General features: G+C 33.3%; 2 protein-coding genes across 3 annotated transcripts; both read left to right on the top strand.

Annotated features, from left to right (window-relative positions):
• The first annotated feature begins 4,371 nt into the window (after window positions 1–4,371).
• LOC111051451 (pro-resilin) lies at window positions 4,372–11,299 on the top strand. 2 transcript variants are annotated; one of them, XM_039423645.1, is made up of 4 exons: window positions 4,372–4,492; window positions 8,436–9,092; window positions 10,524–10,974; window positions 11,017–11,299. In XM_039423645.1, exons 1-4 carry the CDS (start codon window positions 4,484–4,486, stop codon window positions 11,079–11,081), a joined length of 1,182 nt encoding a protein of 393 aa, XP_039279579.1. In that variant the 5' UTR covers window positions 4,372–4,483; the 3' UTR covers window positions 11,082–11,299. The 2 variants fall into 2 exon arrangements, with proteins under 2 accessions (XP_039279579.1, XP_039279577.1); XM_039423643.1 differs by having other exon boundaries at window positions 10,524–11,299.
• A 2,959-nt stretch (window positions 11,300–14,258) lies between these two features.
• Window positions 14,259–15,013, top strand: LOC120350217 (aspartate and glycine-rich protein-like; the record flags this gene model as incomplete). Its single annotated transcript, XM_039422778.1, has 1 exon — window positions 14,259–15,013. A coding segment is annotated over one exon (537 nt), but the record flags the coding sequence as incomplete, so codon positions are not given.
• Between the last annotated feature and the right edge of the window lie 5,912 nt (window positions 15,014–20,925).

Here is a 20,925-nt window from a genome sequence, read left to right as displayed (position 1 = left end):
TATGCCTATTGCAATGGTTTTGAAACTCATCACAAATAATAGTAATATCGATAGCTTGAAGTAAAGTATGATTGGAGCTAGAGATAAACTTCTTTGGAGAAGCCCGGCTATTAAAAGGATTTTCATAGCGTTTACAATATTCTACTAGTGTAGAAGTGATATAATATTGCAGAAATAATCCGTGCCTTGAAATGGTACTGTGAAGTAATTGAGCCTCGGAACGTGTCAAATCTAGCCTACATTGCTTGAGATTACTGATAACATTTGTCACACTGACAATAACGAATCTCTTGAGCATTTGTCTGCATTCTACTGTTAGAAGAGTGGAGCTGTTGATTACATCTCAAATTCAGTACAAACTGAAAACTGTTCTCTAATTCCATTTCTTTTTATCCTTTTCGTTTCTCTTTCTTTCAATTGTTTTTCTCATACGTGTTGATTGTGACAGTGGAGAAAGGCTGCTGATGGCATTGGTGGTAAACCACCGACAAAGAAGGCGTTTTTTTTATAGGTTATTGTTGAGTATTGACTGAAATGCAGCTGAAGATGTCCTTCCAGCCTTAGTGGAGTAACAGTGAAAGAATTACAGCAGCAATTAGCTCCATATAGAGGAAAAATGAGATGGAAGTTTATGATTATTGAGTTACCTTCATACATCGAAATTGAAAGGTCAAATATCCCTCACAGAGAGTGACTCTCTCTCTATCTCTCTCTCACACACTCTCTCTCTCTTTCTCTCTCTACAAGATAAGAACCTTTTACCACATCAGAGTGAGGGGAATTGAAAATTTGTATCAATCAATCAATCATTTTATTCAGTAAAATGCTTTACAAAATTGGTCCCGCTAAACCTAAAAGATTTTACAGCAGGTGCCTACAAATAATAAAATACATAAATAGAATGAATGCTAACTTGAAAAATAAACTAAGGAAACATTTTTTTCATGAAAGTGGGAGTTTAGGAATTTGAAAAGGAGTATGGGGTATTAGATGAACTAAGGATGATTAATAGGGTGGTATAGGGTTAATGGGAATTGGAAAAAAATGGAAAACTAAAAACCTTCAAATCATAAAACTAAATTACATTTAAAATAAAATAAACTTGATACTCTATAGTAAGTAGACATCAAAAGATATTAATCTTATTCAGAATTAAGGATAATACTAAATAAAAAATACAATAAGTGATCGGGAGTCTCAAACGTTAATTACCATCCATATAGTATATGAAAATTAAATGATATATTAATATATATTATGAAAAATTAGATAGTCACTCTAAGGCGGCGGTGTTTCACAGATACTAAAATTCATTTTACCAGCAAACTAATATTTTGTAATTATAAAAATAAAAAAAAAGCAAAAGATTGATGATTTTTCACTATCTAGTACACATTAAAGTGTTGGATTAGTAGTGTCACAAATTAAAATCATTCACAATGATAAGTTGGAAAATATCTTCCTTGGAATAATCTCGGATGATGATAGGGAGCAAATAAAACAGTTTTGGAATAGTGTATTTCAATGATCTTTTTCCGTACAAATTATTATATCTAGGAATTGAATACACACTGAATGCTCTAAGATTATAGTGAGTGTGTGAAAAAATCGTTGAACGGATTGTTTATCATGAATTGTGAAATTTAATCGGTTAGATACGGACATTATACATTTGAGGGTTCTGAATTGGATACGCTCTACCCTGTCTAATAGGTAGTTTGCAGCACATCCCCAAGCCTCGATGCCATACCTAATTAGGGATTCTGATAATGATTTATAAATTAGATAAAGACAATCTGGTGGTATATTTCTATGTAAAAAGAAGATTTGAGCACTGATTGCACGTAACTTTTTCGAAATATGATCTATATGTAATTCCCATTTTAGTTTATCATCCAAGATTACACCAAGGTAACGGGTGCTATTTGTAACTTTCAAAGGGTTACATGTGCAGGTATCACCATTATTCAAATAAAGACACTTACAATCATGATTTTTCATAACTGGGACTGGGGGATTAAGAACTTTAGTATGGGGTGTTTTGAAGTGTAGGACCACTGTCTTAGATTTATTAATAATCAAGTTCCTATCATGTGACCATCGAAGAATATTATTATAGTCATCTTGAATCAATTTTTCGGTTATTTCAAAATTTTTATGGGCTACTATCAAAGCAGTGTCGTCTGCATACATAAATAGCTCTCCATTTTTTATCACAGATGGCAATCCATTAACGTAAATGTTATATAAAATAGGAGCTAGTATACTTCCCTGTGGTACTCCTACATCGCATCCATAAGATTGACTTGTGTATTTATCTAATTTTACAAGAAACGAGCGGTTATGTAAATAACTCTTGAACCAATCATAATTGTAACCAGAAATACCAATTTTATTCAACTCATTTAAGAGAAACTGGTGATCTAGGGTATCAAAAGCCTTTGAATAGTCAATGAATATAGCCAGTACATGTAGTCTATTATTAAGATGGCAGTTAATTGTATTGTTAAATGATCAGATAATAATATTGAATTTTTCCATCAAGGAGTATCATTTTTTCTCAGTTAGTAATCATTAAAAGAAAGTTGGATATCATTAAACGCTAATCAGAAATCAACAAAAAGTTTAATACTTATTTATTTGCTGGAAAATTGAACTCTCAATTTCCTGTGAAGAAGAAAATGTTAAGGGCTACTTAAGGAATAAAGAATTATTGGAGATTGAGTTAATCCTAATTATTATAGAAATTTATTGATTGATGAGATTTTATTAAAAACAAATATCTTTGTACTATGAAAAATTAAAGTGTCCCGTCTAACTCAGCTTCTGATATTTTCTACATTATTATTATCTAGACCTAGTTAGTTGTGTTTCAATTCAACGAGCTTAATATGCTAGGCTGGAGAACTCGCTCCAAATGCTACTGATATTTTGTCAAACTGTTCTATTGAAATATCCGGTTCGGATCGATACAAAATATTCCTTATGACTTTTACATGATTTTATCCTCTCGTGTGTATTGTAAACATGATATCATATTATAGTGATATTGAGCACAAATCCTTTCTTGCCTTGAAGAAGAAAGTAATTCATCAATCGTATTGACCAACGAGCAGCGTCGAGCATGATCTGTATTATGGTTAAATGAATATGTGTTGAGAATTTGAAGTTGATTACGGAAAGTATTCAAAGTATATCGTCGAACTTACAAACAAATTACGATTCGAGCCTCACCTCAAAAGTAGGTACTCGCTACGGTAGTTCATTAAAGATAATAATAATATTATATTGTAGAAAAACGAAAGAATAACCTAAAATAATTCTTAGCGATACATTATCATTATATCTCGTAAACGTTGCACGTTTATCAAAAAATGAGTCGAAAGACTAATGTAGAAACTGGCTGGATCACAATATTTCAACGCTTGTAAGGATTATCATTATTGCTTTATCAATCAATTCTGCTTTGGGAGTTACTAAATGAATAAGGTAACTTCAAGAACTCTTTCTCATCTTGATATCAATAATTGTCCTCGGATTTTGTAATAGATCGTAGCGCCTTACTAACAAAGGATAGGCCTACACGAATATCTGCTTCTATAAACTCCGCATGAACGGAAAATTCGTTCCCGTATTGAAAATCCTAATAACATGTAAAATCACAAAGAATAACTAATAAACAGAGGTTCGATCTGTGGAATAAGGTTGTTTCTTCAGCTTTTGGGAGATGAATTTGATAATTAATCTTTCACAAATAATATGTAACTGTGGTGCACTTGGTGATGTGTTAATCTGACTTCCAATTTAAAATATGAAAATTATCCATATTGAATTCCAATTCCAATAATTGATCCCCAATCATAATTCAGCAGAGTTGAGCAGTCAGACTATTTCATGAGTTTAAATTGATTAGTTTTTAATGTTTGTATTGAAAGCCCCCAATCACAATAATATTCTCATGAGATATATTTGCGACACATTGATTGGGACCACTGATAGATTCATCATCGGCTTGATTTTTCAATTTATTCAACGCTATAATGACTGGTTGCTGCCATGCAGGTGGAGGATTAAGGAGAATGAAGGCAAAGTGCGTTAGGGGGATTGCGTGATGCAATTGGTCCATTTGACCACTCTTCTTTCGCCTTTCTTCACCACCTACTCCTCTTTTTATCAACCACTCCTCTTCCCCCTTCTACTTCTTCTCCTCTTCATCTTCTTCTTATTCTTCTTCTTCTCCTCTTCATTCAGATAAGATAGTCACCCGCACTTTGCCCCTACCTTTTCAATTTCCACAAACTCTATTTTTGATTTCCTCCACCTCCATAACGAGTGCAAGAAGCATCTTCCCCCATTCCACTTTTATTTGTGAGTTGTTCTACAATATAAATATGATGCTAATGCCCAGTACTCTATAGTTGTGATAGCACTTTATCCAGTTCAGTAGTAGTATTCTACCAAAGTGTAACCAGCACAAGCCGGTATGATTAAGGTAAGTCAGTGTACTACGTGATTTAGTTGGAATAATCTACTGTCTTGGGTGATTTAAAATGGAGAGCAGAATCCGAAAAACGACATTATTATTATAATCAAATAAGTGAAAATTTGAGTTCATTGTGGGAACCATGTACCGTACTTCTCCCACACGAATGATTAGTTTTGAATATTCTGGAATATTAATATTTTCTTTGTTTTCTTTGAATGGCAATTGTTGATTGATTGATCATCACCGACATCTATAGGTATATGAATACTTAACATTGAACGAATACATTTGAGCCAATCAATGATGTTGCAAAAAATGTTTTCTTCAATGTCTCAGCTCCTTTCAAGTGTATCTTTGATAATCATAGATGAATATTTGAAAAAACTGCTGTATTTTCATTGTAATACGATATAATATGATTGGAGTGATAAATCGATTCGAGTAGGCATAAGACATACAAAAAGTGTAAACTATTCATCTACTCCATCAACCTGGAGAAGAAAACAACAAGACAAGTAGATACATTATTCAGGAAGAGTAAAAGTAATATGATTCAATAATAAGTTGACTTCTTCCGAGAATACGAAAGAAGGAGCCTTGATAGGCTACACATATTAATTTTCATAGGTCTAGTGTTTCCTTAATTGATAGTGATTTGAACAAAGAGTTTGAATGCAATATTGAAAGAAATCAACAAAATCATATTTTCGGAGAACAAAATATCATTTTAGAATAACACATTTTCAACCAGTTATTTGAATAGGTACTCAGGGCTTGAAAAAAAGACTTTACTGGAGTGCAGTTTGCACTATTCCACAGTATAAATTACCTATGGATTGCCATCACTATAAAGTGAAGTACATAAATAAACTAAACTCATATTAGATTGAACATGATTCATATAATTGATGAATTGCTATGTTAAAAATATTCATCTAGCTAATAATTGGAGTTAATTAATGTTTTTTGTTTTGTTCAATTTTTAATTTAAAGGGGGTAAGTTCATGAATTTGCCGGGGGGGGGGGGGGTTCGAGTGGTGAATTGACTATCTTCCAATCTGAGAATTCACGAGAAGAAATTGAGAATGGTTTTTAGAATACATACTTGGATCTTCAAATAATCCATTTTATAATATTTATTATCAGACTTTGATATTTGAGCTCACACAATAAAATTGGAGCAGAGCGAATAATACTACATCTGAGATTCTCAAAACATAGGCTGCCTGTGAAATCGTGAAGTCGTAACGATCATGAAAACGTTCAATCCATGGAAACGTTATTTAAGATCCTCAGACGCATAGTAAAATAGAGACAGAACAGAATAAGTTGAAAAGTAATTCCAAGTTAATAGGTTCTGTAACCACAACAATTCAAACAACACATTACTGTCACCATTCATTCTCTATGATACCGTAATACGTAAGATGGCCAGTACAATTTGGCATCAGCTCTAATATAAAGATACCGACAATATTTGTTTAGATTAAGGAGGATCACAGTGTCAGCTGCCTTTGGTAGAAATTGTGTTTTGTAAGTAAATCTCTATTAAGAAGGTCTATGTAATCTTCTCTTGTTATGGATCTATTATCCTCAAAAAATGGTCATCAAAAAAATAATTATGATAAGAGTTCACAATTATTAAGTGAGACCTCTGATCTGGAGTTCAGTCAAGAAAGCAGAAGATTCAAGTTACCGTATGAATTATATCTTTGAGGTATGTCAATTGTCAATTGTATTATATTACATCTCATAAGTTTTGAAACTTGTACGATACTTGAGAAAAAAATCATAAAATCAATAGTATTGAGAAATCCATATAGTTAAATAAAAATAGATTGTTGGAATAGGAAACCTGAATAGGGTAATATGATAGAGATTATTATCTAATAATAGAATAATTATTTATGTTATGCAGTTCAAGTTTCATGTCTATAAGCAATTTGAATAATTTGAAGAACAGTTGAACAGTTCAATTAGCGTACTAAGCCATTTTCAATAAAAAAGGGAGATTCAAAATGAATGAAGCAAGCAATTATAATAATAATAATAATAATAATAATAATAATAATAATAATAATAATAATAATAATAATAATAATAATAATAATAATTATAATAATAATAATATAATAATAAATCATTCTATTTATACACGGTTTAACCATACAAATGAATTAAGTATAACAAATTCTAACAATGACTAAATTAAACCACATGAACAAAATATTTGGTAATAGATCAAACTAATAACAAGATCCAATTATAAATTTGCATTTAACCACGAACAATGAAAGTACCCACATTACAATCAATAAGCAATATTACTATGAATTGCTAACATTCAACAAGCTCACTTTAGAAGGTACAAGGTAATTCCTAATCAATAAATTAAATAGATTCAACACATTCAAATAACTCAGTAACTTAAATACATTCAACAAGTTCAGAAAATCCAATAAATTTAATACATTCAACAAATCCACTAAACTGATAAAACTTAACAATTCCAGTTAACTTAACTAATTCAATTAGTTTACAGACTTCACTTTCAATGAAAAGAACCTACTCAATTAACAATAACCATTTCAAAATATTTCCATTTCCATCGAAAAGAATCGTTGATTATGTAGCCCTAACGATTACAGAGACCATAGTATCCCTCCTAGCCTTAGTAGTATATTGATAAACATGTTCAATTTTCTCAACATTAGAATTAGATAATAAAACCATTATTCTATCAACGCTTTGAACTATGTTATGAACATGAGGCGCAATGTATTGAATCCTGAGGTCTTCATAGGAGGGACAAATAAGAAGAAAATGCAGAACTGTTTCTAACTGTGATTCACAAGCGGGGCATATTTTCTGTGGATCAACTTGATACCTGTTACCATTAATTTGAATGAATGTACTTTTTGCCGATAATCTCAATTGTGTTACGCACCTAATCATTCGAATTGGCAGCTGAAAAGTAAGCTGTTCTCCCAGTACCGAATCAGGATTGAACATTCTATACAAAGGAGACATTTGAGAATTGTCAGACCTACATCTATCCTCCTCTATCATCCTCCCCGGATACGCTTCCAGGATTCTATTTCTGTTGTTCAGCAAATCCACTGCATCAAATCCATATTTGATGCAAGAAGATTTTAAGCAAGCAATTATATTAACCTTAAAAAAACTCACAAGCCAATCTCACATCGTTTCGAGGCTGAGTGGTAGAGAGAGCTTGAAAGTCCTATTGCCGCCCAAAAAAGATTGTTTCATTTCAATTCATTCCACATCAAATTACTCACACAAACATCAAGTTCATGATTTGTATTCCATGCACTGTGATTGTAAAAATGCACAAGAAACGTTCACTTCCCTAAATCTGGAAAACTTTGGCGAATCTCGTTCATTATCTACTGCTTGATGAGGATTTTCGGTTCCTCATATACGAACATTACGTCGATTGACATAGCCACTCACATGAAACGTTGCCTCATAGTTATGATCGAAATTCGTCTTGAGAGAAGGTTTTCTGTGCATTTTCACGAATCAGTAGAAACGGAATCAACTGCTGCCCAAGTTCAGTTGGGAAAGCAGTGGAAAACATTACTATTGATTAACATTACCACAGATCAGAGCTGTATTATTGAACATTCAGTGACAATAAAAGAGAAAAATATGGAAAATACATAATATGCTTAAATGCATGGGTCTATGAAAAATCTTCAATCCACACATCTCAAATAATAGTGGTATCTGGAAAGATGAACTACTATTTACAGTGGGCTACCTATCAGATACATCAACAAAGTAAAATACAAAGACAAAGATAATTTAACAAAGTAGGAAGTTCTTCTTGACATTCTAATATGTATAACGTTTCTGAGATAATCATCTCATAATAAACGTAAATTATTCAATAATAAAATTAATCATTGAGTTTTCCCATTCACAGGTACTATTTCTTCTTAGCTGTTTGGCTTTGGTCACATTAGCAGAGCCACCAGTGAATGGCTACCTACCTCCTTCCTCAAAGTATGGAGCACCATCGAATGGCAATGGGCTGTCTTCCCAATATGGTGCACCAGCCAATGGTAATGGTGTATCAAGCCAGTATGGCACTCCCACCAATGGTAATGGTTTGTCAAGTCAGTATGGGGCACCAACCAATGGCAATGGTTATGGCTCCAAAATAACATCAGCAGCATATAGCAATGGTCTCAGCAATGGCAATGGAAAGAACGGCTACAGCAATGGCAATGGGAAGAATGGGTACAGCAATGGAAATGGAAATGGCTACACCAATGGAAATGGAAATGGCTACAGCAACGGAAATGGAAAGAACGGCTACAGCAATGGAAATGGTAATGGCTACAACAATGGAAATGGGAATGGCTACACCAATGGGAATGGAAATGGCTACAGTTCAGGAAATGGAAATGGGTACACCAATGGGAATGGAAATGGCTACAGTTCAGGAAATGGATACAGCAATGGAAATGAAAATGGATTCGGCAATGGAAATGGAAATGGCTACAGTTCAGGAAGTGGATACAGCAACAGTAATGGCAATGGTTATGGCAGCAGTGGAAGTGGCTATGATGACCAATCAGTAAGTGTAATGAGATGCAATCTTATCATTAATGAGCTGAGCTTCATATGGAGTCTCTAATATTACAAAAATATTTGAGTTTGGGAAATCCCTGAAAATAAATCACAACTACTCATCATGATGTTTCTAAAGTTTATTTATCTATTGGAAAACAAGAATATGAGAAAGCAACAGATCAAAAATCCATTTTGCTTCCATTACAATAATAGATTGAAATTTGAAAGAAAATTTGAAATACAGCCAGACAAATTAGAAATAAGAAAATTAAATGAAGAAAAATAATTCATGATAATGAGTTCATTAATATTCCGCAATATATATTTTCTTTCTATCAATTTAAGGTATCGTATATACCTATAAATCAGTATTTGTATATTTTCTCTTTATGAGAGCCAGTTTTGTACATGGAATATACCATTTATGAATAATACTGACCTGTACAATTGAAGTGATTCAACATAAAGATGAAGCAGTTTTTCAAATTCGCAAACATATTTCTCTCGAAGTATCATTCTCTCATCCACTAGCAGTCCTCTCATTGGGTGGACAAATATTATTCAGATAGAGTAACTTATTCCACTAGCTATGAAATAATTTTGAATAGTTTATGAATGTAATTATTGACAATTTTTTATTGATTTCTATAGTTTGTTTATGCTTTCATCAATCAGAATAGAAATGTAAGCTACTACAAGGCTTGATGGCAATAATAATTTAGTTCTTCAGTTATATTATTCATTTACTTGGATCAGTCTATTTACAGAAATTAATTATTCAAAGCAAAAACTGTAATTCAATATTATTTTACAACTCATTGTGAATTTTTACAATAGTTGTGGATTGTAAGTGAAGTTATAATAACCCTGTGGATGATACACCTCAAATTACAGAATTGACTGAAAGGCCTCTTGTGTATAAGGCTTCTTGATGTGTAATTCCTTCCTTTCATGACATAGGCTACTGCATCAATTATCATGTTTTTATGGGTTATTTATTATACTTGGAATACTAATCATTTGCTGTACTTAATAATGATAAGTGTTTTGGAAACTATTCAACTAATTGCAACACTTTTAGCAACAAATCAAGCCCCGAGTGTAAACATATAATCACTTTAAATTAGTTTGTAGCTTGTACGAACATAAGTTTCAATTTTAAGTGAGTAGGCCTAAGTTATCTCTGTACAATGATTTAGTGAATCAGTTGACATAGCAAATAAACTGGGAACACAATTATGTGATTCATTCAGAAAATGGAGAAAGTGCTTGAAAGGGTTTTAAAGATGAGATAATGAGTGCTATCAGCTACACTGATGGTTTGAGCTATCACCTTGGTAATACCTTATCAAGAGAGCACTACACTGGAACAGATTTTTTTAGTGTAGCCCTATTGCTTTTTGGATAAATATTCATACAAGTTTTGCTTTTACAGGAACCTGCAAACTATGAATTCTCTTACGATGTGAATGCACCCGAATATGGTGTTGAGTTTGGTCATCAGGAGAGCCGTCAAGATGATTTTGCCAAAGGATCCTACTACGTCCTGCTGCCTGATGGCAGGAAACAACTGGTTGAGTACACGGCTGACCAGGAAGGATACAAACCAACAGTCACCTATCAAGAAGCAAGTGGCAACGGCAATGGCTATTCTAATGGAAATGGAAATGGTTACTCCAATGGAAATGGCAATGGTTACTCCAATGGAAATGGCAATGGTTACTCCAATGGAAACGGCAATGGTTACTCCAATGGAAATGGCAATGGTTACTCCAATGGAAATGGCAATGGTTACTCCAATGGGAACGGCAATGGTTACTCCAATGGAAATGGCAATGGTTACTCCAATGGAAACGGTAATGGCTACTCCAATGGAAACGGTAATGGTAATGGAAATGGCAATGGTTACTCCAATGGAAACGGTAATGGTAATGGAAATGGCAACGGTTACTCCAATGGGAACAGTAATGGTGGATACCAATACAAGAGATAACTATTCAATCAACTATAGAAATCAACTCAATATTATAATGGATCTCTGAAGAATGATATACTGATGACTACTTCTAAGATGTCATGTTATGTATATAGCTATGGTTTTTTATTTATTTAAGAAATTTATGCATTTTTGTAAAATGTGAACATGTAAATAAGCTTTTATAAGAGAATATTTTTGTATTTGTGAATAAAACTTTGCTCAGTCATTAAAAATTCTCTTTCTTGGCTCTCCGCAATATTCAAAATCAAAATCAAAATCAAATTTATTTCCTCAAAAAATACATTCACAGAAACAGAAATATTACATCAGTCTATGAAGAAATATCTCCCTGCAAAGGTAAAAACCTGAGCGCAGGAAGGAGTCTATATAAATTCTGATCACAACAAAGCAGCAAGAAGGCGAACTATTCTAAGCAAAAACAATGCATAAACTATTTTGATTATTTTTCTTATGTGAAATATATTTCAACATTTATATATTCACTTATATTATATATATATATATTATATATATATATATATATATATATTATATATATATATATATACTACTTATATTTTTCTACATTATTAAGTATTCCTACAAATAGAATAAGACATAGTTATGAGAACACTTCAGACAGACAGAAAATACACAAACTACAAAATGAAATATTGAGTTTTGAAAATTAAGTAAGTTCAATACAGAAACACAACGGAAATCCTCCACAACTCTTAAAAAATCGGTAGACAAGAAATAGGTACCTGACAAACTCAGATCACCATACAATAAGATCATTTGTTTTTATCCAATTATCCACTTCCTTAGAGTTATGTTTCTTACAGCTTATTTTAATAATTCTACTAGGCACAACATTTATTAATCTATTAACTCTGTAACTGAATTGATATCGACAAACATTTAGGTCAACTCTGTTTTGGACCACTGTCAAATTTCTTAGGTTGTACGGGGTTTCACGGATATCATGTTGAATTTTATTTTTATCTGCATACTGAATTAGACTTTTAATATATAGCTGTCTTAGAGTCAGAACATCAAATTCTCTAAATAACTCTGAGCTTGGGTAGAGTCTGGGCTTACCCAACGCTGCTCTCATAATATGCTTTTGCACCATAAACAACCTACCTATGTGACAACCCGCCGCACCACCCCACGCCAGTAAACCATACTGCAAGATGGATTGAACGTAAGCAGTATAAAGCAACTTTGAAATACTTTTATCATTAATCAAACTAATTCTGTGAAATCTATATATTAAATATTTTAGCTTTTTACATTTATCATCAATTTGACAGTTTCATCTAAGATGTGAATCAATAATAATCCCAAGGTACTTGGCAGAGTCTGTTTTATCCAGTACTGCACACTGGCAAGGGGTTGATGCAAGCAGACTGCAGGAAGGAGAATGCAACTTCAAGGTCAGATTTATAGGCTGAGTCCTAGCATTTGGTGAAAAAGTTATATATGTACTTTTTTTATGATTGAGTGTGAGTGTATTTTCATTCAACCAAGACTCAACGATGCTCAATCCCTCAGCTGCAAGAGCATATACATCCTCCCATGATGTACCTGTAAATGTTACCGTGGTATCATCGGCAAACGAGATAAGCGTTCTTTTATCAGTACTTAAATTTAGTAGGTCATTTATATAAATGAGGAATAGTATCGGAGAAAGCACCGTACTCTGTGGTACACCATATCCTGATAAATTTGTTTGATCTGTCTTGTCACCAATAGTTATTATTTGTGTTCTATCCTTTAAATAATTTTCAAACAATTTTAGAGCTATACCCCTAATTCCTAGGTTTTCCAACTTTGTTAACAGTTTTTTGTGAGGTATTGTATCGAAGGCTTTCGCCAGATCCAAAAAAACAGTAAGAGTCTTCCTACTACTTGTAAAATTCTTCCTACTACTTGTTATATTACAATGAATGTAATTTGTCCGTGCCCAAATGTCATGAATAAGGCACAAAAATGTCATGAAGTTATATTCACCATAGTAAAAGTTGGTGGAATCGGATAAATCTTTCGGATATTGTAGTATGATTATTTTGGAGCTTCCAGATGGCTGAATTGATCCGATATCCTCGACATTATTAGAATAACAGTAGATTTTTTGGAAATCGATATATTTTTTCCGCCATCTTCTTTTTTCATGATGACTAACATTTTTGAGATTGTCATCATGGATATTCTCTTTCTACACATCATTACAAAGAGATTGATACCATTCCCAAGTCTGTACCTTCGAGGAGTCATGAGTTACACGGTTTTCCAATTGTTGGGATTGGCATTGGGTAGACAAATATTATTCAGATAGAGTAACTTATTCCACTAGCTATGAAATAATTTTGAATAGTTTATGAATGTAATTATTGACAATTTTTTATTGATTTCTATAGTTTGTTTATGTTTTCATCAATCAGAATAGAAATGTAAGCTACTACAAGGCTTGATGGCAATAATAATTTAGTTCTTCAGTTATATTATTCATTTACTTGGATCAGTCTATTTACAGAAATTAATTATTCAATGCAAAAACTGTAATTCAATATTATTTTACAACTCATTGTGAATTTTTACAATAGTTGTGGATTGTAAGTGAAGTTATAATAACCCTGTGGATGATACACCTCAAATTACAGAATTGACTGAAAGGCCTCTTGTGTATAAGGCTTCTTGATGTGTAATTCCTTCCTTTCATGACATAGGCTACTGCATCAATTATCATGTTTTTATGGGTTATTTATTATACTTGGAATACTAATTATTTGCTGTACTTAATAATGATGAGTGTTTTGGAAACTATTCAACTAATTGCAACACTTTGAGCAACAAATCAAGCCCCGAGTATAAACATATAATCACTTTAAATTAGTTTGTAGCTTGTACGAACATAAGTTTCAATTTTAAGTGAGTAGGCCTAAGTTATCTCTGTACAATGATTTAGTGAATCAGTTGACATAGCCAATAAACTGGGAACACAATTATGTGATTCATTCAGAAAATGGAGAAAGTGCTTGAAAGGGTTCTAAAGATGAGATAATGAGTGCTATCAGCTACACTGATGGTTTGAGTGCTATCAGCTACCTTGGTAATACCTTATCAAGAGAGCACTACACTGGAACAGATTTTTTTAGTGTAGCCCTATTGCTTTTTGGATAAATATTCATACAAGTTTTGCTTTTACAGGAACCTGCAAACTATGAATTCTCTTACGATGTGAATGCACCCGAATATGGTGTTGAGTTTGGTCATCAGGAGAGCCGTCAAGATGATTTTGCCAAAGGATCCTACTACGTCCTGCTGCCTGATGGCAGGAAACAACTGGTTGAGTACACAGCTGACCAGGAAGGATACAAACCAACAGTCACCTATCAAGAAGCAAGTGGCAACGGCAATGGCTATTCTAATGGAAATGGAAATGGTTACTCCAATGTAAATGGCAATGGTTACTCCAATGGAAATGGCAATGGTTACTCCAATGGAAACGGCAATGGTTACTCCAATGGAAATGGCAATGGTTACTCCAATGGAAATGGCAATGGTTACTCCAATGGAAACGGCAATGGTTACTCCAATGGAAACGGTAATGGCTACTCCAATGGAAACGGTAATGGTAATGGAAATGGCAATGGATATTCAAATGGAAATGGCAACGGTTACTCCAATGGGAACAGTAATGGTGGATACCAATACAAGAGATAACTATTCAATCAACTATAGAAATCAACTCAATATTATAATGGATCTCTGAAGAATGATATACTGATGACTACTTCTAAGATGTCATGTTATGTATATAGCTATGGTTTTTTATTTATTTAAGAAATTTATGCATTTTTGTAAAATGTGAACATGTAAATAAGCTTTTATAAGAGAATATTTTTGTATTTGTGAATAAAACTTTGCTCAGTCATTAAAAATTCTCTTTCTTGGCTCTCCGCAATATTACAATGAATGTAATTTGTCCGGGCCCAAATGTCATGAATAAGGCACAAAAATGTCATGAAGTTATATTCACCATAGTAAAAGTTGGTGGAATCGGATAAATCTTTCGGATATTGTAGTATGATTATTTTGGAGCTTCCAGATGGCTGAATTGATCCGATATCCTCGACATTATTAGAATAACAGTAGATTTTTTGGAAATCGATATATTTTTTCCGCCATCTTCTTTTTTCATGATGACTAACATTTTTGAGATTGTCATCATGGATATTCTCTTTCTACACATCATTACAAAGAGATTGATACCATTCTCAAGTCTGTACCTTCGAGGAGTCATGAGTTACACGGTTTTCCAATTGTTGGGATTGGCATTTGGTGGAAAAAGCGTGTTTTCCGTTGCAAACAGTACATTTTACTCTTTTTCCGATGACGCTCCAGCCATAGAATATGAACTTACAGCCTCCAACCAGATGTAATTTTGAAGCTTTGGAAATATTCTACAGCACTGTGCCAATAATACTAGTTTTTGTCCACTGCGAATACATATACAGGGTGGAACGTAAAATATTGTCTCCGAAAAATGTATGTTCCAAGTTTTTGAAGTTGAATAAATAATGGAAAGAGTTGTCGAAATGAGATGATTCTGTCGAGCATCATTGTTTGGCTAATTCTGAACACTTTGGTGATAAAACCAATCCGATATCTCTTACAATAACTGAATAACAAGCGATATAAAAATATCTGTCTATAATGACCGCCATCTTGTATTTTTGAATGATGTCGAATATTTTCGTTGTTTCCATCAACAATATTCTTATTTGTCTTGCTGTAAGGAAGAGATTGAGACCATTTGCAAGTTTCTATCTTGAATAAGTCATGAAAAAATCGATTTTATAGTTCTAGCTTGTTACCTCATGCGTATGGAAAAACGGACCAGAAATCATGCAGGTTTTTATTTGGAGGGCTCTGGAGAACTCATTTTTTGACGTACAGTGCATAAAGGTATATCATTCCAGAGTTGAAAAAACGCTCTAAATTTCATAGATGTAAAATTTCTCTGTATCTCTTGCACAAAAAAAGTTATAATGGAATGAAGTTTGAAAAAATTAGAAAAATCTTTTTTTGGGACTTTTGAAGGTTATAACTAAAAATTTATGCGTTTTGGAGGAAAATTTTATAAGCAAAAAATTGTAGAGGAAGATTTTAAAAATATTCTAGTCTAAAAAAACGGTTCAATATCTTGAACGGTTATTGAAATTCAAGCGATATAGCAAAACCCTGAAAATTTTGGCGGCCATCTTGTTTTCGAGGTGTTTGCCTGTGATTTCGACTTATCATCATCACGATCCTTATTATGCTAGACCTAACGAAGAAATTGAGACATCTTCCACGGCTGTTACTCAAAAATGACCACGGAATGACATTTGCGCCCGAATTATTGTATAATTAATTGTATAAGGGCACAGTGTCAATTACCAGTGGATTACAAGACACAGAGCAAATCAATAATATCATTGAAATCCTGTAACTACAATGGTCTAAAATGGATCTCGAACCAACTTTTTTCCATTTGAAAAAAAATCCTTCATCCTTATTGATTATTATCGTTTGTCGTCTTCCAGGGAAGCGTTCGGTGTGACATACCATAGGCTAATCTCCTTTGGTTCGAATAACATAATATTTCAAGGTGCAAAAACACATCAGCTAAGCTGAGAGATCTGTTGCCAGAATTCCTGAGCACACATGAGGTTCATGCGATACTTGAAACTAATTTACTATGTTGTCAAATTTGAACAGAGAATGTATTTCATTCATTCTTGAGTGCGGTATGATTTTTACTTTCCTTGCCCTTTTACCATAGGTAAGGAAAGTATTGCTTTCCGAAAAAAATTAAGGTACCCCAATTTCTAAATTTCTATACGTTTCAAGGTCCCCTGAGTCCAAAAAAATGGTTTTGGGTATTGGTCTGTATGTGTGTGTGTGTGTGTGTGTGTGTGTATGAGTGTATGTGCGTCTGTGTACACGATATCTCATCTCCCAATTAACGGAATGACTCGAAATTTGGAACTTGAGGTCCTTACACTATAAGGATCTGACACGAACAATTTCGATCAAATGCAATTCAAGATGGCGGCTAAAATGGCAAAAATGTTGTAAAAACAGGGTTTTTCGCGATTTTCTCGAAAACGGCTCCAACGATTTTGATCAAATTCATACCTAAAAAAGTAATTGATAAGCTCTATTGACTGCCACAAGTCCCATATCTGTAAAAATTTCAGTAGCACCGCCCCATCTATGCAAAGTTTGATTTTAGATTCTCAATTACCAGGCTTCAGATACAATTTAAACAAAAAAATTTAGTGGAAAAGATTCAGCATGAATATCTCTACAATTAATGTTCTGTAACATTTTCACCTAAAATTGAAAATAAGCTCGAAATGCGAGAAAATAAGATTATTTAATTGCAAACTGTTGGCAACTGTTGATTCTATTAAATCATTCACTATGAAGAGATAGCAGACTCCGTGTGTCTGGAGCGCTATTGTCCGGCTGGTGAGCTGTCTCAGATCTTAAGGTGCGTACAGACTTTCGTTCTGCTCCGCAACCGAACGTCACTCCAGCAGAGCGATTGATGATCGACCCGTGAGCAAGAGTGGTTCGACCGGGGAACGCGAGAAGATCTAACATCTTCTGTAACGTTCATGATGGGTGCGTGGGAGGAGCGACTGTGGTTCGATGGTGGTACGAGGGAGGAGCGTGCTCGGTGCGGGTTGGAAGCGCGAATATGTGTACACAGCTTTAGAATAGTAGATTTGATATGCGCGGGAACACTAGCGTCAGTTGATCAATTTTCATAACGGCAAGGAAATTTGTGTGAGTGCGCACAATCTTATATTTTTTATATAAAATATTGCAATTGATTCCAGTATCATTAGCATAAATAAATAAAATTTATTTATTTTATACATTTAAAATGAGAATAATAAACTTTTTTTTCATGCATGGGAAAAATGCCTGTGTGCAGGAAAAACATCGGGCTATCATCTATAGGCCTATAGCAATGATTTTGTATGGATGTAGATAGAAAATGAAGACTTAACAAGAAACTGGAAAATATTGAGAGGCGGAATAAAATTCTAGAATAAGAGCAGAAAAGATTGCAATTTGTGTATGTTTTAACGTCTCTCATCCCACAAAATATTCAAAAGAAAACACACCAATCCATCGAACTGCATAAGGTCAATATTGTTCAATGCCTAACATTGAGCCTACTTTTGACTCAACTATCTTCTCTATCGAATATTAAATCAATCATACCAATAATAGATATCAAGCAATATTATTTTATATACCTATGAATTTCAGCAGAAAGCACTAGACTATGAATACATGTCAATGTATCATATCAAAGGGAAAAAAATTTCCGAAATATCTATTCACATGAAGACCTGCTTCTTATGAATAATCAAAATAAAATTTAATAACTGAAATAACTCAATATTCAGACTATCAATTATTGATAATATGGAAATCTAGAAAATGTATTATACATGAATAGTCCATATTATCAGACCTAGGTCTATAGACCTTGCCTAGAGTTATTTTCAGAGATTTCATATTTTTTTATTTCTATAGTCACTGCAGAGTCAAGGCTGTTCGGTACACTTTTTTATTATTTTAATTGGATAATATTTTTCAATATAATTATAAGAGTGAGAAAAAGTGGCAACTGGAATTTTTAAGTAGTCTAATAAGCGAGTTGTTGAAAGTGCTAACTCCCATTTCTTTCCAGATCATAAACGGTTTCGAATTTTCCATTGTGATTTTTTTTAATACATTCAGTATGGTATATCATTGGCTTTGTTCTAATATGCGTTTTTTCGCGATTTATGCCAAAATGAACAAGTTATCGAATTTACAAAAATGACACTTTTTATTTATGAATGATAAGGGGAATAAATTAATGATTTAGTTTGAGAAAATACATTTTTTGAATTTTCAAAAGAAGTTCTGTTAATATAGTCGAAACCGTTTATGATCTGGAAAGAAATCTGAGTTAGCACTTCAACGACCCATAACTCGCTTATTAGACCACTTAAAAATTTCAGTTGCCACTTTTTCTCACTCTTATAATGATCTCAACAATGAAAAAGATCATCCAATTTATAATAATAAAAAACGTGTATCGAACAGCCAGCCTTAATGTACTTGCTGCGCTCTAGCAGATAAAAGTCCAACTGAGAAGAGACACTGTTTCACATTGTGCTGGAGAAAGGAAAGAATGAAGCACTTCGTGCTGCAGAAAGTAAAAGAGCTGCCCCAACCAAGTGAAAGGTCAGATAAGAGGAATGTTCAAAATATTTTTCAGTTTTTAAATCAGGGAAATTATTAATGATATGAATTGAATTGAAATATTAGGTAATTGATTCATATCATTCGTAATTTACGTCCTCATTATTAATTACGTTATTACGTCTTCAATAATTATGAATATGCTAGTTGTTCTTGATATTATGATAGATTTAAGCGTGTTTACATAGTCTATGACTAGTAGTGCTGTGAACAGTAGACCTCATGCAGTTATAAACCGTAGTCCATCAGTTACTGTCCATCTGAGTAAATTCCCACAGTCTGATGATGATCAACAACAGGTCGAAACGATCGTCACTACAAAAGTAAGTGTATTTTCACTTCAAAAGTGTTTTTTAAAATTCAAGCTTATGAGGGGAATTAATTTTTATCGTCTATTAATTGACAAGCCTGATCGAGCTGCATCCAAGATTTTGCTAAGGCGTTCCCCGTCACTTGGAAAAACTTTGGAGCCAGGGAACATCTGCGTATCTCTGCCCGATTTTTTGTTGCAATTTATTCTAGTTTTGGTTTCCATTCAAAATATGTAGTCGTTCATTGGTTGTGACCAAATTGTACATATTCTTCAGTATTATTTTTTTCTTCTATTATGTTCTAATAAATTTCATGTAAAACTAGGGAAGAGAGAGATACGAAAATGGCTCGATTTTATTCTTGAACAATTTCCGCTTAGAGTTTCGTATTTTATAAAAAAAATTGTAACTTGTATTTTATAGATTCATTAGATTGATTTTCCAAACAAATTTTTTGATTTCAGTTTATGATCTGATGTAACCTTTTATCAAGGGCATCTGATGTAACCGTTTTGAGGTTAGGTATTGTTTCCTGTTATTTTAAATTACTTGGAAGTAATTTTGGCTGAGGTAACTTAATAAGAGTACTCAATAAGACAACTGAGCGATTTAATTTATGGAATCATGATACCATAACGATTGGAATAACTTAACGAGATAAGGAGTGGAAATTATTTTTGGTTAGCATTATTGTTTTTGTAAATTATTACAGCTCTTAAGTTCCTGTAACATGAAGTAGGGTAATTTCATACTTTTCTTGAAGCAAACACAGAGTAGTCTCTAGGTCATCTGTATTTTGATTCTAATTTGAAGTTAGATCGTAGAATTGTGTTTTGTATCAGTGTTAGTTGCTTTGAACTCTTGCTAGAGACACCGAAATTATTTAGTTTGATTTCATTTCAAACAGCGGTTTACGAGTTGACGACCCACCGCCTTCACAATCGACCAGGAACCCTCGAATCATTATAAGGACTGCCGCAGTGGATTCTAAAAACGGGCTCTGTACTACGAACTCGCAGGACGTGTCAGGGACAGCAACAAACCGTCAGTATCAAATCAATACAATACCCAGTACGATCAACGGAACAAGGTATGAAAAAATAATTCATCGTGAAAAGATGTAAACAGGGAAAACGAAGTGGATTATGAACTGTTTCAAAAAGGGGAGGGGTTCGCCAATACAGACTGTGTTTGGTGTGATTAGCATTTCTAAAAATGTTTAA

Source organism: Nilaparvata lugens, chromosome 3 (genome assembly GCF_014356525.2).
Source record: "Nilaparvata lugens isolate BPH chromosome 3, ASM1435652v1, whole genome shotgun sequence".
In the NCBI taxonomy this organism is placed as follows: Eukaryota; Metazoa; Arthropoda; class Insecta; order Hemiptera; family Delphacidae; genus Nilaparvata; species Nilaparvata lugens.
The sequence above is the reverse complement of the archived record's forward strand: the minus strand, read 5'-3'. Positions and strand labels throughout refer to the sequence as shown.